General features: G+C 41.6%; 1 protein-coding gene across 2 annotated transcripts in view; it reads left to right on the plus strand.

The window, feature by feature from the left end:
- Positions 1–25488, plus strand: part of Acaca (acetyl-CoA carboxylase alpha) — a 216077-nt gene that overhangs the window by 158033 nt on the left and 32556 nt on the right. For both annotated transcript variants that reach the window (XM_051158173.1, XM_051158172.1), the window contains 5 exons: positions 195–292; positions 3996–4116; positions 4915–5025; positions 21316–21459; positions 22172–22292. In XM_051158173.1, coding sequence (XP_051014130.1) covers positions 195–292; positions 3996–4116; positions 4915–5025; positions 21316–21459; positions 22172–22292 — 595 coding nt within the window. The remainder of the gene's footprint in view (positions 1–194; positions 293–3995; positions 4117–4914; positions 5026–21315; positions 21460–22171; positions 22293–25488) is intronic.

Below are 25488 nucleotides of genomic sequence, written 5' to 3' on the forward strand. Positions count from 1 at the left end.
GTCAGACAATCAGTGACTAAGATATAGATACGTCCATCTTTCAAACTGCCTATGCTAATATTTTGTTCGACAGTAACTCAAATAACTTATCAGTTTAAAGCTAGCTTTGTAGCAATCTTCATTATCTATGTTTGACTTTATCTTGGGTGTGTTATGATGGCAGATAATGAGTTAAAACTATTTGTGCTTTGCAGGGATACAAGTATTTATATCTGACACCCCAGGATTATAAGAGAGTCAGTGCTCTAAATTCTGTCCACTGTGAGCATGTGGAGGACGAAGGAGAATCCAGGTGGGTATTTCTATGTCAGATGAATATGACCATGATTCTCAAAGGAAATAGAATTTATCCTTACTTTGTGCTCGTACAGCCTTGAAAAGCTCTGTTGCATAATCTAGACATCGTAGATTTGTGCCTTAGTTTTACTGTTACTAACTGAAGTGCCCTAGTATTGATGGGGCCTTTTAGGTAGTATTTATATTATTTACTCATTTGAGAAACAATGAAATATGTAAATAATTCTGAAGAAAAAGTACAACACTAGCCACAGGCCTACCCTGAAGCCACAATTATTAATTTATGTTATTCTTACTGTCTTCTCTAGATTCATTATTTTTTACAAATGTAATTGGGATTATAGTAGATAAGCGTTTCTTTTAAACTTATCCTTTGAACTAAAATTTATTTCAGGGCAATTTCTTATATTCAGATTAGAGTTACATTACATATAAAGCTAACCTTCCTTCAAAAATAAACATGAAGTTTAATAGTTGCGTGATATTTCATCATAATGAATATACTATCTTTGAACATGCAGGCCATTTCCAGCTTTTCACTGGTACATCTCTGAGTGGAATATTCTTTTACAGACACTTTTAGGACTGTCCCTTATTAAGCTCTCAAGCTTTCTTTGTTCCTGGCACCCTTAATATGCCAGTTTCCCCCCGCCTCCATATCCATAAGTTAAAATATACACTAATGTTTCTGCTTAAGTAGTTAAATGCAGCAGCTTCAAGTGTTTCTCTCTTAACAGCTTCATCAGTAAAATAAAATAATGCAGCACATGAGTTGCAGAAACGATTTCATTCTTGAGGGCTTAGAGGGGGTGTCGAAGCACGAGGTATCTGATAACCCTTTGGGTTGATTTCTAGATGTTTACATATCAGAAAGTCCATATTAAAGCTTTTTAATTTTTTTTTTCAAATTACCTTTCCATGATCTGCATCTCCAGTTAGCAAGTGTGATATCACTGATTCTTCTCTTGTGACTGTATCACTGGTTGCTGTTTAAAACAGTAAATATATATCTAGTAATAATTATCTTTAAAATAGCAACTGTTAGCCAAGGGGTTGTGGTGCACATTTTTAATCCCAGCACTCAGAAGCAGAAGCAAGTGGATCTCTGTGATTTCGAGGCCAGCCTGGTCTACAGAGAGAGTTCCAGGACAGCCAGGACTACACAGAGAAACCCTGTCTCAAAAAACAAAACAGCAACTGTTATTTTATCTTGCATTTTTGATTGCCTGTGAGGCTGAACATTTGGTAGTCCTGTTGTGCATATTTTCTAGAATATGGGTGCTCTGATACTATTTATTGACTGATTCTTAATTCTTAGGCATTGCCACACTGTTCTAACTATTGCTCAGGGACATACTTTTCACGTTATTCTTTTTTTTTTTCTCCCCCAAGTTGTAATTAGCTGGTTTTTTTTTGTGTGTGTGTGTGTGTGTTTTTTGTTGTTGTTGTTAGTTTTTTGGTTTGTGGTGCTGGAGAATAAGCCCATTGCCTTGCACATGTTTTGATCATTATCAAAAAGTTCTATAATGACTTTAATTTTGATTATATTGGTTTTATATATTAATTTTATAAGGCCCAGACATCCTTCTGTTTAATTTCCCTAAGAAGAAATAGGACATGGTTTTCTATTTATTGAAGTATAATTTTTTTTTGATGTTTTATAGTTTTCTTCATAAAAGTTATGCCATGGGGTCTCAGACTTCCATAGTTAATGGCACCTTTTGTTGGTAGTGGTGGGTTTTCAAGATGGGATATCTCTGTGTAGCCCTGGCTGTTCTGAAATTCGCTCTGTAGACCAGGCTGGCCTCAAACTCAGATCCGCCTTCCTCTGCCTCCTGAGTGCTGGGATTAAAGGTGTGCGCCAGCACCCAGCTCGTGGCACCTTTAATATGTCAGTAATATTTTTTCACAGTACTCCTAAGCTAATGGTTTTTTTTTTTATTTAAGTAGTTGAATACAAATAGCACCCTAAATATTTCTGTCCAATGAGGTTAGTGATTACTTGAATAAAGTAATGCATGTGAATTGGAAAAAGCACTTCATTATTGTTTTTCTGGGTAAGGTCATGGGGAGTGTTAAAGCAGGGTCTCATATAGGCAGGCTAGCCTTGAAGTTACTGTGTAGCTAAGGATGGTGTTGAGCTCTTGGCCCTCATACTTTTACCTCCAACCTCTGAGACTAGTGCCCAGCTAATTCTTCAATAATTACAGTAACTCACCAGGAGTGTGATAACTGTTTGCAGACTATTCAGACACCTTGTATATAGCCACCGTCATTTCTTGTTCTTCCTTGGTTCAAAGCGTACATTTGTTCCACAGAAACTGCAAAACCCTGGCTTTATAAAGATAGTGCTACATTTCTTTTGGCAACGTTCTGTGTTCTGTTAAGCTGTGAACTTCCTAAAGCTAATCGTTTACATGGGGTCTATCAGATACCACATGTCATTGTGTTTTCCTAAAAATATACTGCAATATCCCTAGGGGTTCACTGTGGTACCTTGGGATGCCTTGGAACATGGTGTGGGTGTAGTGGAGTTTTGCCAGCTTCTTCATGTCTCTTTCTAAAGGAAGATTAGCTCATTTGTAATGTAACTCTAGAATCTGAAGTCTAGGTATATAGAGAAAAAGAATTGGAAATGAATTGATATTGGGAGAGGCTAAAAATAGAAAGCTAGAGCAATCTGAGAAGCAGAGATACAGTCACCACGACTAAGACAAGGAAATGGAGTTGATCAAGGGGTGGACAGAAAGGAGCAGAAAAATACAAGGGTGGGGTAGTTTTAAGAGCTATTATGGAGTGCTTATTTATATTATTTCAGCTCATGAAAGTTAAACACAATTCCTGCCCTGTGCCAGGAATAGTAAGTCATACATGTCCATCTCTGCTTCCAGCTCTGTACTTTCCATATGTGTGTGTGCATGTACATTCAGGGATGTGCGTGTGCGGTGCTGTGGATCCTTCCTTTTATTAGCTCTGTTCCCATCTCCTGTTTCACATTGTCAGTTGTCGCTCCTAATCCCCTGCTGGGAAGACAAGATGAGTGACTCCCACTATAACCACAGGATGCTTTCTGGGTAACTTAGTCAGCATCTCACTTCTGCATACATCACACCAGTCCCTTCAGAGAGCCATAGCCAAGAACCCTTGCCAGTATAAAAGTGGGGGGTGCAATGTTTTAACTTTCCTCTTTAATCTTTGAAAAGGAGAGGGATGAGAATTTCCATTTCCTCGCTATATGTGCTTTTTTTTTTTTTTTTATTCTTATATGAAACTGTCTAAGATTTCTTAGTGGTTATGACTTACTTTATAGATATATGTTGGTCCTGCTTTTTATAAATGTGAGCCTTTAAAATCTGGGTTGCACCTTGCCTTCTTGTTGCTTTAACCCTCATGTCTCCCATATCTTAGAGGTCGATACTGTTATCCCCATTTTACAGAAGTTGTTAGTATCCTCAGAGCCATGCCCGTGTTTGTATCAGCAAAGCTTTACTCTAGCTGCTGAATTTTAGGTTTTGTTTCTGTTACAGAATATCACTCCCAAATAACGTAGGATCCAAGCTAAGATGGAGACGCTTGGGAACGAAGAACATGAACCGAATTAAAGCATTGTGAAATAGTCTTCTAATGGTGGTTGTTCTGTTTATGAGTTACTGTTACTGTGTGTAACCTTTGTGATTTGGCATGGCTGTATTTGATAGGTACAAGATAACAGATATTATTGGGAAAGAAGAGGGGCTTGGAGCAGAGAACCTTCGGGGTTCTGGAATGATTGCCGGAGAATCCTCACTGGCTTATGATGAGATCATCACCATCAGCCTGGTAAATATTTCCAGAATGAAGTTTCCTTTCAGTGCTGAGGATTGAACCCAGGGCCTCTCACTGTCTAGGCAAGTGCTCTCTGACAGAGCTACCCCCTCCATTCCCCACAAGGTCTGAGACTTATTGAAATGTTGGGTGTGTAGCTGGGTGTATTTCTACCCTTCCTCATCCCTCTTTAACCCTAAGTGATATTATTTCCTGAAAATGGTATATCTACAAGTTTATCATAATCATACACAAAAATAACAAGTCAAGGTGATATAGATTGCTGAATTTCCTAAAAGTAGCCTTGTTTCAGCATTTAATTTCACTTCTTATTTCTCCAAATACAAGGGTTTTTGTTTGTTTAGTTGGTTTGGTTTTTCAAGACATGGTTTCTCTATGTAACCTCGGCTGTCCTGGCCTCACTTTGTAGACCAGGCTGGTCTTGAACTCACAGAGATCCACCTGCCTCTGCCTCCTGAGTGCTGGGATTAAAGGTGTGCTCCTAGCCAAATAAGGTTTTTAACAGCTTGAATTTCTTCTTAGTACTTTACCTACTTGTAGGGATGGCAGCCATCTGTGAGATGGGCAAATAAATAGGACCATGACTTCTGGAGTATCTAATACTCAAATTATTCAATGAATTTTGTCCTTTATTTGACCTGGAAATTGGGGAGGGGTTCTATTGTTATTAAACTTCATGAACAGTAATTTATTTCTGCTCATGTTAATTTTATAAATTTCATTTGTGCCTTCACGTTTACAGCTTGGGAGAGGACATAAATATGTTACATTCAGAATTTATTCTTTTTTAAGGTTACATGCCGGGCCATTGGTATTGGGGCTTACCTTGTCCGGCTGGGACAAAGAACCATCCAGGTTGAGAATTCTCACTTAATTCTGACAGGAGCTGGTGCCCTCAACAAAGTAAGTTGCCAGGGTTGGGAACAAATATATGAGATTGTTTAATGATTAAAAAGTATGATTTTTTAAAATATTCAAGGTCTTGACTAGAGGGCAGCCTTCAGCCCATGCCTTCCTCAGTGTGTTTGCCATTGACTTGCTTACCATTTTATTTATTCATTCATTCATTTCATTCAACAAATATTTTAAGTAACTGCTTGTGTGTATACCAGGCATGATTTTAAGTCTTGTGTGTATTTATATATAAAATATATGTATATTAGTGAACAAATTATATAAACCTCTATTCCAAAGAGGTCATACTCTAGTCTCTTTCTAGAAAGACTGAGAATTGAATGCTTGTGTTTTGTCCCAGCCTGTCACATATGTGGAGATCTGGTCTCATGTAGGGAGCTGTCAGGTTCTATGTGTATTGGCTTCTGTTTTGACTCTACAATGTGTATGTAACACTGGTCAAAGGGTTGAGGATATACAATTTCAATGTTTTGAGAAATTTCTAAATATACTTCTGAAAATGAACACCTATATAGTGGAAGTGCTCGATAAATAATGAATGGTAAAATGACTGGGGTTATGTAGATGGATTGTTGGGGGAAGGAATGACACAGACATGTGCCTTCTCTTTCAGACAAAGATAATCCATCTAAGGTTCTAAAAGTGTGTGTGGGGTAAGATTACTGCTCATAAGTGTGAGATTAACCACGGCAATGCAGCCCTCCCTCCATCCCTCCCTCCCTCCCTCCCTCAGACACACTACCCCCTTTAGGCATCAGCCCTTTGTGTTCTCTCCTGAGTAGGAGATGTGTCTAATGGGATAGTTTGAGATTAGTTGGCTTCCACTGTACAAGTTACATAACCCTTTAGCTCTTCCGGCTTTGTTGTCTGTCAAAGGGAAGTATTCATTTGCACCTTGATTTTGTGAAATTAAAGAAAAGCACATGGGTACTTGGCACAAAGTGTGGGCTCTCCTGGATCTCCCTCACATGGCTTGGTGACTGGGCTTGTAGAGTGATACACACGCCAAGTTACACTGGATGTTGTGTTTATGACACTTGGTTTTGCAGTGTGGAGTTAATACTGGTCGAGGTGCTGAGGATGTATAATTTTACTGTTTTGGGAAATCTCTATACCTTTGAAAATGAACACTTGTAGAGTGGAAATACTTCTAAATTTCTTTTTAAGGTTTGCTACTTAAATGAAAGAATAGGGACTGGCTGACCAATCCTATCATTCCCATGTAGAAAAAGTTAATAATTTCATTGTCTAATTAGCTTGAGGGGATATCAGAAATCACAGGCATTGTTTGATGTGGAGCTTGTTCCCTGTCTTCCTATGCACTGTGTCCTTCGGATTTGCTTTTCTCTCTAAGGCAGGGTAGACTAGACCAGCCTGGAAATGAAAGTGAAGAACTGCCAGCACTGAAGATTATTGCAATGAGAGAAATTCCTGAGAGTCTTAATGTTTTTAAGTTACTCCTTTGGATATTTTCTAAGGATGAGCTTCTGATTAACATTAAGAGTTTTAGACACTGTTTTCTATGAGGATAGAAATTTAAAGTGATAAATACCCCTGTATTTCCGTGATGTTTTCATATGTGGAGAGAGTATGTTTCTGAAGTGTGTATGTTTACAATAGTGCTCCCCACCCCCACCTCTGCTGCTGGTATGTTACACACAAGATTGCTGAACAGCAAAGGTCTTCTTTTTTGAGGAGTTTGCCAGCATCTTGTTAGTTGAATTTCATTTATGCCCAGAAGAAAACAGTAGAGGTGGGCTGGAGAGATGGCTCAGCGGTTAAGAGCACTGCCTGCTCTTCCGAAGGATCCAGGCTCAATTCCCAGCACCCACATGGCAGCTCACAACTGTCTGTAACTCCAAGATCTGACACCCTTACACCAACGCACATAAATTAAAATTAAATAAAAAATATTAAAAAAAAAGAAAGAAAGAAAGAAAGAAAGAAAACAGTAGAGGTTTCCTTTTAAAAATCTATTCTGATCAAATTCAATATTCAGCTCTTCCCTAGCCTACAGTGCTGCTTGGTAGAGAAAGGCCCGGTTACCTAGGGGAGGCTCTGTTGTAGCTCAGCAATGCTTGTTCCCAGAAGGACTGATCGGTTTAGTTGAGGGGGTGTTGTTTGTCGAGGTTACCTAATCCTGCTCCACCTGCTTTACTGTCTTCATGTCTGCACCGCCTAAGTACAAAGTCTTGTTACTGGAAGACACCCAATTTCATGCAAATTCATTAAGAATGTCCTCTCAGCCCCTTCGCTTATCAGGATTAAAAAGGGAAGCTATCAGAGAGCTCCAGCTCAGATTGCTGCCTCTGGCTCACTCCTGAATGCTGTCATCTTACATACACGCTTACTCTTCCTGGTCTCTGTTCACCCGCTCTCTGCACACTTCTTTCTATCTCACTCCAGGGCTGTGCCTAGTGTACATCTTTCTATGTGAGTCGATCTCTCTTTGTTTCTATGTCTTGCTTGTAGATTCCTCCCTGAGTATCCATGTGAGAGAAAGTCTTTGTGTGTTTGAAGTACTATGCAGCTTCATTTTAAGCCCTGCCCATTTTGTGCATTCACTGTATGTATAGAGTGGAAATGTAGGCGGTATATACAGGCGTATATATAGTTTTAGACTGTAAACATCTGACACTCACCTTTTGGAGTCTTTATCCTTTATGTTAAACATTGGGGTGAAGAGTAAGAAAGGGGTGCACAGAGGTTATAGGAGAAAAAAGATTTTGTGTGTGCAAGTGCTGATCCCGTTGACCCCTTTGAAAATTGAAATAATGATAATGCGAGTCTCCTGACTGCATCAAAGTATCAGCACATCAAAAGCCAGGAGGCATGAAATGCAAATGATAAAGTGAAAGCAGATGGATTGTGCATGATCGCCTGATGCCCAATGAATTTTAAAAGGTGCCTGTTTGCAAGGGGTGGGGGTGGGTGGGGGTAGGGGACTGAAATAAACACGTTATCCCTGCAATTTTTTTTTGTTCTTGACGCTCACTCCTGACAATATTTTTTCACACTTGAGTGAACACATACCCCATCTCTCTCTCCCTTTCTGCCTTTCTCTGTCTCTCCCTCCTTCCCACTCCCCCCACCCCCAATCCCACCTCTTACACGTCTCAGGTCATGTCGCTGCAGCTCCGGTGGAAATAATAAGATATAAACCACGAGGTTGTTATTTGCATAGAAATAGCACGGAGCCCCAGGCAGCAGGAGAGAAGGACACAGGGATCATTTGTCTAAAATTTTAATGAAAACTTTTGCTGAGGCAGAGATTTTTAAAAAACTTTTCTCCCGGATTTTTCACCAACCCTTCTCGCCCCCTCCAGCCCCACCCCATCACTGATTTAACTTATCATGGGATATTGGGAGAGGAAGAGTTGACATGCCACGTACCTGACTTTTGTAATACAGCAACATGTAAAATAAACTGTTCCTTTAAAAGATAAGCTTTGGAACAAACAGTTTCCAACTTACTACACTGCACGTGTGTGTCGGGCTTTCCTGGCTGCATTCCACCTCTGCACACACAGTGTTTGTTGGTGGCTTGTTTTCAGTATACACTTTCCTGCCCTTTCTTTCCAAAGCCTCTTAAGGGATTTCCTCTTCTTCCATCTCTCCCTTCTATGGTAACCTGCATAGAAAATAAAAATATTGTTATTGTTTCCTCTTCATCCTCCTTGTCCTCTTCCTCCTTCCAATTTTGGCCAGTTTTTTGTACATTTTATTCTCCAGCACTGTTCACTGGCAGCTGGGCTAAAGGGACCTCTGTTGGTAAGGGAACACTGATATAGACCACAGCCTGCTATCTCTCAGCCCCAGACTTGATGAAAGCCCAATCTTTAGACAGCGATCGGAATTTGTAGTTTATAGGTATGCTCTGGACAGCAGTTGCCTGTGGAGGTAAGGCTTCTACTAATGGCTGTGATGGGGGCAGGGAGGCGGGCGGGGGAGGGAGGCAGAGAATGGATTACTCCAAAGGTTCTATGTGTCTTCCTTGTGGTAATTTTTTTTTTTTTTTTTTTTATAAAGAGATTGTACTTCTCTTTTAGGGAAAAGAAAGAAAGAAAGAAAGCAAAGCAAAGAAAAGAAAGAAATCCCATTATCTCTTTCCCTTTATTAAAGTTAGGCCACTCTTTTCACTGAATCTACCAAGAAAAAAGTACTCATATAATACATGTGGCTGAAAGCTCTAAGTCCTCCAGGGCCTAATTCTGCTAATCTTGCTACCTTTTTTTAGGATTCATTTTTATTTTTTAATTATGTGTATGTTTGTGGCAGGAGTGTACTTGTATGTGCAGATACTTGTGGCAGCCAGAGGCATCAGGTTCTCCTAAAGCTGCCTGATGTGGACGCTGGGAATTGAACTCAGGCCCTCTGGACGAGCAGTATCGCTGAGCCATCTCTTTAGCCTTAATCTTGCTTTTGAGACTTAGTCCAAAAAAGTCATGTCCCTCTCAAGTTTACCTTCATTACCATGCACATGTAGCTGTGCAACATGAAATGTGTGTTGTCACATCTGACTTCTGAACATAGTACTAGCGTTCATACGGAGGAGACTTGTTTGTGGAACCAGAGACCTGTTCTGTACAGTTTCCATGCGCACTCATGATGCTGTCATCAGAGTGCATGAGAGTTAGCAGGTTCAAGAAGGGAGGGAAATATTCCTTACCTATCACTGTGGGATGGGCAGCGTTGTCACTTTGACAGAAAGAGGTTAACAGCATACACTGTAAAGCCAGGCCATAAGTAGTTTCTGGCTCTACCACATACAAATTATAACCTTGAACAATTTCTTAACACCCCATCCCCCCACCCATGCCCATATTATAATGAGAGGCCTTTATAATAGTAACGTACCAAGGATTTTGTGGGATTCGATGAGTTAATATAGGAAACTACTAGTGCTGTTGTAGTCCCCTCTAAAATACATTCCAGATGTGTACTAATAACAGTCCAATATCCAGTCCCTGAAAAAGAAATCTAAACACAACATTCCTTGTACTATCTGACTCTCTGGAGGCAAAGATTGTTTGGAAAAAGAAGTTAGATGGCTTTCCTCACTGAAGTAGTGCATTCACATATTGATGTTCCCAGTAGATGTTACCTAAGATGTTACCTAAAGAACACTTTGGAACACTATTAACATGAGAGCCACGTGTTCCGTCATGATAGGGTAGTGTATGTGTCAGTCATCTGTCTCTAAGAGTCCCTAAGGACTGTTGATACAATAACTCTAATCACTTTAAGCATCAGTCTATGAATTGGCATTTTTTTTTAAAATATTTATTTATTTATTTTTATTATTTGTGCAGTAAGTTTTCTGCCCACATGTGTGCCTGCAAGCCAGAAGAAGGCACCAGATCTCATTATAGATGGTTGTGAGCCACCATGTGGTTGCTGGGAATTGAACTCAGGACCTTTGGAAGAACAGACAATGCTCTTAACCTCTGAGCCATCTCTCCAGCCCCATGAATTGGCATTTTTAAAAGTCCCTCACTACCTATTTTTACAATAGAAAGTTCCTATATTCCCATAGTACCAAATGGGATCTCTTTACTTTGTAAAGAGGTTGTTTTATCATGTTGTCTAAGTAAGCTTTACATTGATGCCGTGAATGAATTCTCAGAGGCTATTGTAGTGGCCAGATCCTCTTCATTTTCAAGCTCATCTTCTTCACATAGACAAAATGTTGGTAAATCTGGTCCCTTTTAGAAAGCTGTTTTGAGTTTCCTTTGATGTTCCTCAGGTTTATAGAAAACTGTATCAAGTATTCCTGATTCTGTTAGCAAGCCTTAGTGATCTAGAGCAGCCTAGTCCTGGGTCCTGGCTTGGAGATACTGCGGAGTGGAATTGCCAGACAGATTTCCATTACAGAAGTTGCCTTTGACCATCTCAGAGAGCCTCAGGTGTCTCCAGTGGCCCCAAGACTTGGAGAACTGACAAATTCTAATGCAGAGCTTCTAGGTGAATGGTTTGAGGCGTTGACTATAGACACAGGAATGATTACACTGGCCTACATAATAGAAATCTAGCTTCCTTTCTGTGTCTGTGGTAAGTGGCTGCCTGGAGAGAAGGGTTATTTGGCTTACACGTCCTGATCACAGTCCATCACTGAGGGCGGTCAGTCAGGAACTCAAGCAGAGGCAGAGGCAGAACCATGGAAGGAAAGCTATTGACTGGCTTGTTCCCCATGGCTTGCTCAGTCTGCTCTCTTAAACACTGCAGTACCACCTGTCCAGGGCTGCCACTGGCCACCGTTGGCTGGGTGCTCACACATCAATCATTAATCAAGAAAATCTTCCCCCACCCACCCACCCACGCACATCCCCACAGACCAATTTGAAGGAGGCAGTTCTTCAATTGAAGTTACCTTTTCCCAGGAGACTGTAGTTTGTGTGAGTTTGGCGCAAACTAACCAACACACGAAACATTTATAAAATTTTTTTTGCTCAGTCTCCCTTTTGCAAGCAACTTTGAACTTTAGTCCTTTGTATAAAATGGGAAACATATAATATATTGCTTACCTTCAAATGGATGCCCAGAAGAGCTCTTAAATTCCTTTTAATTGCTAGTATTCTGATGCTATGAAGAAATGTGTTGTTCTTGAAGTAGGGAACTATGTTAGGCTAGAACAGAAAGAGAACAGGTTAGATGAGTGGAATTTTAAAAAGATACCACAAGCTGGACGTGGTGGCGCACGCCTTTAATCCCAGCACTCCAGAGGCAGAGGCAGGTGGATCACTGTGAGTTCGAGGCTAGCCTGATCTACAAAGCAAGTCCAAGACAGCCAAGGCTACACAGAGAAACCTTGTCTCAAAAAACAAAAAAATTTAAAAAGAAAGATACTATATATTGCAGTATGTAATAATGAAATTACATATAATGATATGTAAAATTCTTACATATTAGTGAGAGTAACATCGTAATTTAAATTTTATCTTGATAGACATAGTAGTTCATGCCTTTAATCCCAGAAGAAGCCAGTTTGAGATCAGCTGGGTGTACGTAGTGAATTCTAGGACAGCCAGGGGCTACATGGTGGGACCCTAGCGAGAGGGAGAGACAGACAGAGAGACATAGAGACAGAGATAACAGTTCAAAGTAAATTGTGCTGCAGAGACTTAGGCATCTCCTGCAGTGTCATGCAGACGTTTTGGGGCTCATTTATCTTCTGCTTTGCTAAAAACTCTTTTGAGTCTAAGGTCTGGAAGAATCAGTAAAGGTGTCATAGTCTGAGGCATTCAGAGCCTTGAGGGTGCACAAACAAAAGCTAACCTGCTAGACTGTGCTGCCTTCACGTGAGTACGCAGTCTCTACATCACCTTATGTATGAGGTGCTCTGATGTATCTCTGTCCCATCTCCAGGACTGTCGCTTCAACCTGCAAGAGTCCAGTGTGTCTTTTGAGTGTTAAATGAAGAAGCGTGTCTCTACTTCACATATTCTTTGGCTCACAGGGTCTCTTCACTTCCTGCTGCTAGGAAAGCACGCCTCCTGAACTCAAGCTAACTCAAGCTGAGGTCTGTGGACAGGATCCCTTAGGCAGAACCGTGTCCTCAGCTCCTTCACTTTCTAGTCATGCATTCATTATACCATTGTTCAGTGGGTTTTCTTCACTTTTTCTATATATGTTCATAGATTTTTTTCAGATTGTTCTTCACTTGAAGCTTACTACCCTGTCAGCCTTCTCCTCTCTCTTCAACCTTTCTTCTCCCACAGCCCCAGCTTGGAAATCAAGTAAATTAGCTTCTCACGCTTGCCTCCCAGTTAAAAATCCTGTACTCCTCCAATAGTGTCTCCTCTTGGATTTGCAGTCCGCAGCCATCTCCAATAACCATGAGGCTGTCAGCTTTGCAGCTCCCTGCTACCTCCCACCTCCCCCATCACTCACCAGAGGAAAAAGAGAGCTGGAGCCAGAGCTTGAAATATATCATGCAATAGTGTATCATGAATTTGTTGTGAATCACAGCGGTGAAGCAGGTTTATTTATTTCTGAGACCTTAAATCAATACAAAGTAGGTCTCTTAGTTCTGAAGCTGGGATGGAGTGTGAAAAAATGAGCCCATTGTACTCTTAAAACTTTGGGGAAAGGAGATGACAGCTATATAATTCCATTTACCAGGCACTAGGGGCTTTAATGCGAAGGTGACAGGGAGCTCTTTGTGCATTTAGAGCACCATATCTTCTAAATAAAAGATCTGTACACCTGATAGTGGTGCACAGCTCCAAGTTTAATAATCTCCCAGCATTAGACCAAGCCAATATGTTCCCAAGTCAGAGGGCCCCCCAACACCCATAAATTAAAAGTGCAAGAACTGCACATGTTGCTAGATTAGAAATGTGAGCACTCCCGTCTTTTCTGAGGAAGATAGACCTGAGCCCTCGCTGTGCACATACTGCTGTGTGAATATGAGAAAGACTCAGGACTCTAGACTGTTTAGAAACCTGACTCCTGGCTGTTCATCTTTCTAGGCGATGTCCCCTGTGCATGGACCCAAATCTAGCTATGTCCCCTCTCCTTTAGAATGGCCATCACCACAGTCTAATCAGCTCATGTGCACAGACAGGAGTATTGAATCATCAGAGAAGCCTGAAGAGCTTTTTAGATTAAACTCCAGATTACCATGCCTGGGCTCCGTGTTCCTGTGCTTAAGTCTTGACCAATTCCTAATTTTTAACAACATCTCAGTGCCTAGGATTTAAGTCCTTTAAAATAGTATGCATATCTGAAATTTTGAGAAAACAGTGTTATTAAGGAAAAGAATATACTACAGTTTAACCAATAGTGTAAGACACAAATATCATGAGCTAAGGCCGTCTTAACACATAATCAACTTTTGAGTATCTTTATTTTCTACCTCGTTGATAAAGAAATATCTGTTCTCAATCAATAAAGCAGGTTTATACAGTTCAGTAGAGCAACCCTGATAATATATGACTAGAGTTATTGGTTTAATACTAGCCCATGGCCCATGTAGAGATTCTTTTCTTTTCTTTTTTTTTTTTTTTTTTTTTTTTTTTTTTTTTTTTTTTTTTGGTTTTGGTTTTGGTTTTTGGAGACAGGGTTTCTCTGTGTAATAGCCTTGGCTGTCCTAGAACTCTGTTCCAGGCTGGCCTCCAACTCACAGAGATCCGCCTACCTCTACCTCCCAAGTGCTGGGATTAAAGGCGTGTGTGCCACCATGCCTGGCATCATGTAAAGAACTTTTAAGGAGGGCTAGAGGGGTGGCTCAGGAAGTAAGGGCACTTGCTGCCAAGTAAGGAATGGGTTTCCACCCCCAGATCCCACAGATTGTCCTCTGACCCACACATACCATGGTATACCAGAAGAATCAATGCTGCTGTCCAATATAACTCTAGCAAGTACTAAACTGATAATCTGGCCACCGTGCGCTTTGGCATTTGGTCATTCCACCATCCGCCTCAAGTACCAGTCTATTTAGAATCAAATATATAAAGAATTCTCAGAACTCAATAAGAAAACAGCCCAATAATTAAATATATGGGCAAGAAACTTGAGTAGACTCTCCATAAAAGATGTCTACGGATAGAAAGTAAGTGCATGCGATTCTGCTTGTCATTGCTTATTAGGGAAATTAAAACCACAACTTCACAGCATTACATCTTTTCACCTCAATGATGCACCTCTTTGTTGTTTGTTTGTGGTGATGGGAATCAAGCTGTCAGCCTAATACACACCTGGTAAGTGCTCTAAAACTGAGCTACATTCCCCAGCCCTAGCAAAAGAAATCAAATATTTTTTTGAATGTTTAATTGACAGATTCCAAATACTGGTGAAGATTGGGATACCTAGAACTCTGTCCTTTATTGAAAGAAATGCAGAAATGGTATAATTACCTTAAAATCTGTGGTTTTGGCTTTTGTTTCTTTTCTTTCTTTCTTTTTTTTATTAAGTTAAATTAGCTATAAATTTACCATACCATCCTGTATCCAAATGTTTGTAGCAGCTTTCTTCCTAATCTCTCCCCAACTGACAAGCAGATGAATGAGTTGTGGCACTCAGCTGTGAAAAGGAACTGCCTACGCTTGGGCTGTATGAATGAATAGGATGCATTCATTATGATAACCGGAAGAAGCTAGGCTCTGAAATGCTGCCTAATCTGTGGATCTCTTTATATGCCATCTTATAAAAGGCAGAGCACTCAGAGCAGAGAGGAGATCAGTGGTTGTTAGGCATGGCAGAGGGGACAGAGGAGCCTGATGGTGGAAGTGTTCCCATGTATTTATTGTGGTACTGGTTGTAACTATATGTGTTTGTCAGTGCCCGTGAATTTTACACTATAAATTGGATACTTCTGTTACATGTGAAATATCCCTCAATAACCCAGACTTTCCCATCCCCTTGGTTCTCTTTTGAAACGGGGTCTCACACAGTTGAAGCTGACTGTGAACTCCTGAGTCTCCTGCCTCCAGTTCCCAGTGCTGGGGTCACAGGCATGAGTCACCACACCTGGCCCTAAACCAGATTTTATTTAAAATGCTTAGTATTTCCATATTTGGAATTGATTTATTGTCAGTGCTTTCACGTCTCTAGCTAAATGAGTAGTTAGCTGATGGATCCCTGGGATGAGTGATTTCTTTTGGCAGGCAGCTCTTTATCTAGAAGCCTGTGCTTTTTTTCTCACAAATGACAGGGAAACCATCTATGGGTCTTCTCTAGTCTTTACATTGAAAGTGAATCTCTGGCCCGTACCCACTCCACCTGCATACCCTTATTGTCCTCCTGCTGGTGAGTCTGTGCTTCTCAGTAAGCACAAATCTTGCAGTGTTCTTTCTGGTCTGTATCTCAGTGTCTTTGTGGCTAGCTAAGTGCTGCCCTGTCAGGGACTGATAGCATACACCTGCCCTAGGAGGCCAGGACAAGATGGTCAGCTGTAGGCAGCTTGAGCTACATACCTAGCAAGACACTAGCTTTAAATACATTGGAAACAAAGCCAAGGTCTTTCCCCACCACTGGCAGCAACAATCTCTTTGCTCAAGATTACTCTTCAGCAAACTTGATCACATCAGAATTTGTGTCTTATTGAGAGTCTTTGAGTCTTGCAAGGGTATTATCTTGACTCTAGCTATGGCTCAGTCAGCCCCTCTCCCTGCCAGTGTGTGTCACTGAGCTTCCTCTTTCTGCCCCCAAGCCAGCTGCCAGCTAGCTCTCCAGTTTACCAGTGCCAGCAGGGACAGCAAAGGTATAGAAAGAAATATAACTCTGCAACTATATATTTGGTAGCATCCAAATATTCTTGGTCACAGAGGTATTGTCCCTGGCTCCCAAGAAATTTATTTCCACTCACCCTTGAATATATTCCTGGAGAAACATTTACACAGTAGTATGTGCAGCAGCTCTTGGAATTGTTAATTGGAGATCTTTTACTTGTCAGCTTTTTAAAATGTAGTTCCCTCAGGTCAAGGAGGATGCTAGCAGCACTCGCTGCCCCTTTCTTCTCTTTCATCTTCCCTCTCTTTTGTCCCTATTTTCCACTTTTCCCTTATTCCCATCTACTTTTATTCATGTCTTTCTGCCCTCTCCAATCCTTTATCAATAGCATCCCAGAGTGACTTTAATACCTAGAATCATGCATGACATCCAGTGATGATGATTGCTCAGTAAATTTACCATCTGGAGAATGGAAATACCACGAGAGGACTGCAGCGAGGTCTCTGCTTGTGCAGCCTGATTCTCACAGTCAGAGGAATTTTGTGCTCGCTGCTTCCTAAAATAGTAGATGCCCTGATTTTCCAAGGATTGTTAAAAAGGAAGAAAGGTGCAGATTTTCCTTTTTGCCATGATCAATATATGCCATTATTATTTTCTGTCTTATCACATGATGGCAAATATTTACATATAACTCTAAAGGTTCCAAACAAAATATGTATATCAGGATAAAAGCAATATTTTAGAAATTGAACCAAGTTTCATCTTTGAAACTTGGAAATCTTAATACCTGTGCTGACAAATACCCTGACAAGTAAATACTACACTCATTCAGTATTACATCGTGATTTCATTTGCACAAACCCTCACAGTGCTCTGCCACTTCCATCAAACGTCTGGAGCACTGGGGAAAGGAAGAATGTGTTTATCTTGATCTCCAAAAAGGGATTTAAGGGTGAGAGCAGGCGGTATATTAGACTGTTTTCATTGCCTGTCAGCTGTGGTAAACCTGAGCTGTCTGCAGTGTCTCTGGATAAGCAGCAGCAGCGGCAGCAGCAGCGGCAGCAGCAGCGGCAGCAGCAGCGGCCTTCGTGTGTGTGACTGCATTCAAGTCTACCTCTTAGGCATCTCTGCAGACTCTAAAGCACCTTTGGCGAAACCTTTAACAATTGCATCTCTACTAATCACTGGCTTTCATGAGCTACTTTAACTCTTAGGTCTGCCAACTACAGTAAGTGGAGCGTTCGCTGAAGCTTAAGTATAGAGAGACTGGGTAAAGAACTTCCCTTTCAGAATTCGTCCCTTAGGCCTGTGGCCTGGGTATTCCTAAGCAGCAGGCCACTTAAGAGCCAGAGCGCACAGGTGGCCTCAGGAGTGCCCCTTTGGCTGTCTCTTGTGTTTAAATGATGATAGATGCTTGTTAGCAAATAAATTAGAAGTTTGTATCATGTAGTAGAAAATGTGAGGAGAATGGTTCAAGAACCAGAACACTGCAAGGAATTTGACTGATACAAAAATGCCTCTGTCCAGGTTTAAATGAGTGACAGATGAAGCCCACCTACTTGATGAAAATATGATGATGGTGAGGGCTGTTGACCCACACACAGCACAGCTTTCTCCCAAGGCTTGGTAGGCCAGCATAGTGAGAAAAGCAGTGATTCTTTGTGGGTGCTTTTTACCTCTCTCGTTGCCAGCTCGGACTTGTGTTGCTATCCCTGCATAGTCCCTTCAGAGTTGGGCAGACTAGAACCTGTCCTAGCCCAGACTCTGCTGCCTTGGCTGGAGCTTTTGCAGTGACATATTCTAAAATCATTAAAATCACTTGAGTCTGCAATGACCCCATAAATCCGGAGCTATAACGTGAGCCCTCATCTCAGTGGCACACACTCCAAACCCACCGGCCGCTGAAGGTAGCCCTGGGTACTGTTTTCTCTTGATTGTTGCGTGACAGTGATATTGCTGCCTGTTTGCAGTAAAGGAAGTTGGCTTCATTTCTGTTTTCATCTCTACCCCACCCCCATCTTCCAAGCTAACATTGGTCAGAAAGGGCTCTTTGGGCTATATCCTATGATTTCTCTTTCGTTAACAAACCAAATGAAGTTAGGCAGTGGTGGCACACACCTTTAATCCCAGCACTCAGAAGGCAGAGGCAGGTGGATCTTTGTGAGTTTAAGGCCACCCTGGTCTACAGAGTGAGTTCCCGGACAGCCAGGGCTGTCACACAGAGAACCTCTGTCTTGAAAAATTAATTAATTAATCAATCGGTCAGTTCAATGAGTCTTCTCAGGTGGTTAGCATTTGTTAGCACAGAAATAATGCTTTCAGTTGAGGAGAGCCCTGGGGGTTCTTTGGAACCCAGATGAAAAGAAATGCTTTCCCAGACATCTCCAGAGCAGCACAATTTGATCGAGAAGACAGACAGGCAGAGCTACTTACTCTGCTCCTTCTGTGAAAATGCTGAGCTGGGTTCATAACAATTAGTATGGAATGAGTAAGTAGTAGAACCTCTCTGGGTAGCCTGGTGCTGGACACCCCTCTCAACTCACTGAAAAGAGGGTGTAGACACGTAAGATAGTGCGTAACTAGCTAACATGTTATTAGTCATCATGCTCCCTTTGTCTGAGTTTGGTTCTTCATTGGTTCGTTTGGCAGTTTTGTAACTGTACAATGTTCTCGTGGTTAGACATGATCAAGAAGTGGGACCAAAAATAATGTTTCTGAACAGAGAACACCCCTTTCCTATGTAGCAGGGAGCATCTGGCTCCTGGCATAAATTGTGAATATCAGATATTCAGGGTCAGCACGGTGTCTCCTTTTTATTTCATTTCTCCTTTCCAATTTTATTTTAATAATTAAAAATACTGCTGATCACACTGAATGACTTCTAGCAGAGAAGCAGTCTGTCCCAGAAGGACCAGTTGTGGGCCATCGGCTTTATGACAGCCATAAAACCAGAGTCAGATCAGAGCGTGGCCTCCCTGAATGACGGGCTTTCTGCCTCCACCAGAGTCCCCCATCAACTGACTGCTTTGGAAATTTCTATTCGTTTGGGGTTTTTTGTTGTTGTTGTTGTTGTTCTGTTTTGTTTCCTGATGCATGTGCAAGACTGTGTGTGCACGCACGCTTAAAGATATAAATGAAACAGGTATGTAATGCCCTCTGCCTGTTAGAAAGACTAAAGCCATAAAAATAACAAACGGCATGTATTTGCTAGAATGTCAAAGTTATGAGTTTATTTTGTAATGATGTGCTCCTGCCTTCATGAGGTAAACTGGCCGTGGCGGAGGTGTTATTAGTAATATGGACTCAGTGGAGCAGAAAGCCGAGTGACCGAGAGATCAGTGTATCAGTCAGGGAGAGGGCAAACGGAAAGAGACAGCAGGAGAATGAGAAAAGAGCCTCAGCGCCTGGGCTGAGATTAAAGACAGACTGAGAGGAGGATGGCAGCCCACTGGTCAGATATGGTGCCCCCTGCTCACCGGCTCCTTCAAAGGAGCTGCCAGCATGTTGCTTGGCTTAGGGTTGTCTGGAAAGACTTGTTCTCTGCTTCCTTATCAAGGAAAGCAGTAATCGGAGAGCAATTTTGCTCTCCATATTCTTTTCAGAACATTCGCCTATGCCTTTCCTAGCTGAAGTTAAATGGAACCGAGGCCAGCGGGATCGCAGCGAGGTTATTATTTTGGTCACCAGCTTGCTCAGCCTTTGGAAGGTCTTGATGTAGGGGGCTGACCCAGCAGGCAGAGGAATCTCTCCAAGCCCCTAATAAGAAAGGGCCAATTGAAAATATACAGATATAGTTTGTTGGCCCTTAATTTGTTTAGGTTCTCCCAAGAGGCTGAAAATGGATAAAACTTAGCAAGAAAAAAAAAATTATGTTGTTGTTTCTTGGAAGAGAGGAGAGGGAACAGAGAAGAGAACACACAGTGAGCACTCCACGACTGTTCAGCTCTCTCCAGGGCTACCCTAGATGGCTGGCAATTAGTGCACACTCAGCAGTTTGCAATAGTCAGTGATCAGCCCTCCTGACTTCCATCTGCTGGGTCAGAAAACCTCCCTCCCTGGAAGAAATTATTAACCAATCTTAGGGAAGAAACAAAGCCCTGCAATTTCCAAGTCCAAGAATATTTTTTTTTCTTTTCTTTTTTTTTCATCTTTAAGGGAAATTTTGTAGTTTCCATTTGTAAGTGCCCCCACCTGAGAAGGGTTAAAGTCCTCCAGAGACACTAGGGTGAGGCCCAGATCCTTTCCAGTCCTCAGAGGGAAACAGGCTTGGGAAATAAATCACAGACTCATATCTAGCAACAAAGAGGAGTGTAGGGGGTTTGTGTGTGTCATGAGCTGCTTCAGGATTTTCCTGGTTTAGGGATGGAAAAGGGAAATAGTGGGCCCACTTTAAAAATCAAATGTCAGGGGGAAAGCTAGTCCTTCAGAAAAATAAGGCATCCAAGCTCATAGTATTTCTTTAACATAGACTCATTGTGTGTGTGTGTGTGTGTGTGTGTGTGTGTGTGTGTGTGTGTGTGTGTAACTCTGCTAGACTGTAAATGAAGATGTAGCCAGTGCTCCCAGTGTCCCAGCCCACCTACCACAATTTCAACTCAGAGCTAAAGTCCTCTGCACTTGTCTGTGGTGGCTTCTAGAGAAAGGGAGCTTGATGGTTTTTAACATTGCAACCGTGTATGTTAACTATTGAAGGTCTTTTTGCTTTCTAAATTTTCTTTTAAGGAAGATAGTCCTGGGGCTAGAGAGATGGCCTGCTCTTCCAAAGGTCCTGAGTTCAATTCCCTGCAACCACATGATGGTTCACAACCATCTGTAATATGATATGATGCCCTCTTCTGGCCTACAGGTGTACATACAGACAGAATACTGTATACATAATAAATAAATAAATAAATAGAAAATAAATAAGTAAATAAATCTTTTAAAAGAAAAAAGAAAGAAAGACAGTCCTGGCAGTCTCTCTGAGCAACCCATAGAAAATAGGTTTGCTGTTGTCTGGTGGGAAAAACAACAAAACAAAACAAAAAAACAACTATTTCAGTTAAGAATTGGGAAATAATGTACATTGTTATATTTGTAGAGACCAGTGTCTTTTCACTTGTCTAGGTTCTTGGTCGGGAAGTGTACACCTCCAACAATCAGCTTGGGGGCATCCAGATCATGCACAACAACGGGGTTACCCACTCCACTGTCTGTGATGACTTTGAGGGTGTGCTAACAGTCCTGCACTGGCTATCATACATGCCTCAGGTGAGTCTTCCTACCTACCATCTCTGCGGCAGCTTGTGTTTGAGGTACCCTGCTTGAAGAAATTTCTCTGAAACCTGCAGATTTCTTTATCTTGAAGCTGTCTCTTACCTTCTACCTTCAGAATACTTTTGGATCTCATTAACACCCACTGTTTCCCAACCACAGTTATTTCATGGCCTATATATGTTCAAGTCCCAAAATATTAAGACTTCCTTATCTCGGGCTGGAGAGATGGCTCAGAGGTTAAGAGCACTGACCATCCAAAGGGCCCGAGTTCAATTCCCAGCAACCACATGGTGGATCACAACCATCTATAATGTGATCTGATGCCCTCTTCTGGCCTACAGGTGTACGTGCAGGCAGAGCACTGTATACATAATAATAAATAAATCTTAAAAAAAAAAAAACTTATCTCTGCATTTCCTGCCTGTAGTAACCATTTGTCCTCTAGGAGCTTGCTTCTAAGAGAGCAGGGCATGATGGGTGAGGTCAGAGTGCACCAGAGTGCATGTGTTAGGCTCCTAAGTGAAAGTTGGGAACTGAGTGCACCCTGGGGTTTGACATATAACTGAGGTGCTTCTGCTTGATGATTGGGTCCAATGGGTGCAATTCTGTCAGCGGGCCCTGCTGTCTTTGTCTGGAGCTGTTGTTGCTGAGCTGAGGTGTGAGACTGAGTGGCTGATGTGCCCATTCTCTCCCACTCTTTCTCCAGAGTGTGCATAGCTCGGTTCCTCTCCTCAATTCCAAGGATCCTATAGATAGAATCATCGAGTTTGTTCCCACAAAGGCCCCGTATGATCCTCGGTGGATGCTGGCAGGCCGACCTCACCCAAGTATGTATATGATTAAGGTATCCTTGCTGTCACGGTCTATGTGGTCACTAGCCAACTCTAACGTGAAAGCATATTACTAAAGGGTATTGAGCCGACTGTAGGCGAGGGTGCCTGCAGCCTCAGCACCACTCGGGAGCCTGAGGCATGAGGATCACCAGTACTAGTATGAGGCTAGCCTGGGCTACATAGTAATCCAAGTCCAGCCTGAGATGGACTGAAGAGACATAGCTAAACTGCATCTCAAACCAAAAGGTAGCAGAAGACAAATACTTTAAATGTAGAATTCAACTATACACTTACTAGCAGACTGTTGCTGAATACCACCCCCATGTTCTTCCTATGGTACTGGCAGTAGTATTGACAGTGAAATGCTTTTAAGAAGTCCTGAGTTGCTGGGTGTGATGGCACTCGGGAGGCAGAGGCAGGTGGATTGCTGTGAGTTCGAGGCCAGCCTGGTCTACAAAGTGAGTCCAGAACAGCCAATGCTACACAGAGAAACCTTGTCTCGAAAAACCAAAAGAGAAAAACCGAGGAGGAGGAGGAAGTAGTAGTGGCAGTGCTGGGCATGGTCGCGTGTGCTGTAATCCAGGGAAGGCCAGACAGATGGATCCCTGGACTTGCTGGACATCCAGCCTAGTGTGCTACTGTTGTAGGCCAGTAGGTGGCACCCGAGTGATGATGACGCCTCACATGCCTCATACACCACACACACACACACACACACACACATACATACACACACACACACACACACACACACACACACACACCCCTCATTCACACTCACACATTGCAAAAAAAAAATTTTACATGTATCAATACACTTGTAATTGCAGGAACCTTCTTTTGTAAAGCCCCAAGTGGCTTTTATTTTGTTTTGTTGTTTGGTTGTTGTTGTTGTTGAGGTAAGGTTTCACTTTGTAGCCTAAGTTGGCCTGGGACTGCCTATGTAGCTCAGGTTGGCCCTTACCTCTCAAATCCTTTTGCTTCTATATGCGTGTGCTGAGATTCCAGGCAAGAACTATGTATCACACCTGATCCCTGCTTTCTCCAAATGCGTGTTTATTGTCACTATTCATTAAAAGAATGGGTTGCACAGGCTAGAGAGGTTGCTCAGCAATTAAGACCACTGGCTACTCTTCCAGACCTGGATTTGGCTTTTAGGAACCACATGGCAGCCTACAGCCATCTGTAACTCCAGCTCCAGGGGAATCAGCGTCCTCTTCTGGCCTTCCTGGGCACCAGATACATACCTGGCATACAGACACACATGTGGGCAAAATGCTACCCACATCAAAATAAAAAGTGAAGTGCAGAAGATACTTTGTTAAATTTAAGGGTCATTGTGATTGTCCTGAAGTAAAAAGACCTGTGTATAGGGAGACTTACTAGAAGCCACTGAAAGCAGCAGATGTAAGAGCACGTCCTCATAAACAATGTCTTATTTTTGCAAGATTCTGTGGCAGTTATTTTGTTGCCAGGGCTTCATCTTAATGTCAAGCTGTAGATACTCTAGAAAATTCAAGAGAACTCTGTTGGTTTAAATTTATAACCATGCCTTTTTGCTCTATGCCTTTTCTTATTAATCTTAATAAAATTACTTTTTCTTACAGAGGCAAAAAAAATCACCATAGTCACCTTTCTTTTCTCTTATTGTATACATGATAATGGTGTGAGCCATAAGCCTGACATAGTGATTGGCTTTTAAAAGCCAGGACTTTTCTGAGAATTAAGTGAGTCTCCTCTAAATTCAGAACAAAGCTCAGTGAGGGTTCTCCGGGGAGACATAGAGAAGCATCTTAGTGGCACTCCAGTTCTGCATCTGAGTCAGAGTGGCTTCCTTGTGGGACCATCAAGTCCAGCCAGCATAGCCAATGGCCCCTTCCTCCCTAGTCAGCATATGAGGCCTTATGCACACCAGGCAAGAATCCTGCCACCCAGCTAGACTTCTAGCCAGCTCCCAAGAGTTTTCATGCAAGTAAACTTTCTAATTTTGAAATTAATTCGATAGTTCCAAATTATTATCGAAGTAAAAATCATAAATGATCTAGGCATCCAGTTAAAATTTCAGTTTCCTGGTGAAACTAGAAACTTGGTTCAGAACCTTTATCAGAACTCGAGCCCTTGCAAAGCATAATGGTATATGCATTTAATCCAGCACTTTCAGAGGAAGAGGCAGGAGGATTATACATTCAAGTCTAGCTGGGGTAAGATTGTTTTAAAAAGCAAAGCACCTTTGTTTTGTAGGGTGAACAGAAGTACATGTGTAGGTGGGCACTATCCAGGTCATTATTAATAAGAACCACAGAATAAAATGAAATTTGTGATAAACTAAGTTTCCTGGTGTTTTGGATAATATTTTTTCATTGACTCTCTAGTAATTCATCCTGCTGTCTATGTGCAGCTAACACTCGCTCCCAAACCGAGTGACTTCAGATTTTAATTTAGTGGAAGCGTTAAAGAAAGCAGATGATTCCCCATGATAAGTTAAAGCAGATATCTTCTAGGTGAAAAGTTAAAGTCATTTATTAGAGGAGATAGTGCCGTGATATTCTTCAAACTGACGCCCAACACGAGACCAGAATCTAAACGATCAGCTTTGGGCTCACGATGGAGAGATAATTTTGAAATGGATGATCACATTTTACACCAGGGCCATAGAGGCAAGGAATGTAGAACACAGTAATTACAAGTTTAGTCTTGATAAAACACTGTCCATCCTATTTAAGTCAGCAGAGGTTAGCTTGCTCAGATCTCTACTTTTAATTGGTTTTGGACTTGAGGTTTAGGGGGTGGAGGGCCTTGTTCAAATTAGAAGAATCACTGAGAAACTGTGAGCTGAGAGGGCAAGTGAGGAAACAGTTATTTGCAGAAGCCTTCATGGGTACTTGGTCAAACATTTATGCCTGTGGAACAAAAGTTTTGTCTTAAACTGAGGTGGTGAAGTTACATGCCTTGCCAGTGTAGGGCACTGACTGAGGAAAGCAAGTAATGTTATTAAGTGTGTATATTTTTTTAAGTGTATATAGCTTAACCATTATGTTTTTGTTCTGTCAAAGGCATGTAGTCATGGCTCTTCATGTAGAAAGATTATACTTTGTCAGTCATAAGTAAAGTGAGTATATATTGTTGCATTTCTGGCAGAGAGACAGAATCTATTATTTACCTCCAAGTTTGATTCTTCATCTGATCATTA

Source organism: Acomys russatus, chromosome 16, assembly GCF_903995435.1.
Source record: "Acomys russatus chromosome 16, mAcoRus1.1, whole genome shotgun sequence".
Taxonomy (NCBI): Eukaryota; Metazoa; Chordata; class Mammalia; order Rodentia; family Muridae; genus Acomys; species Acomys russatus.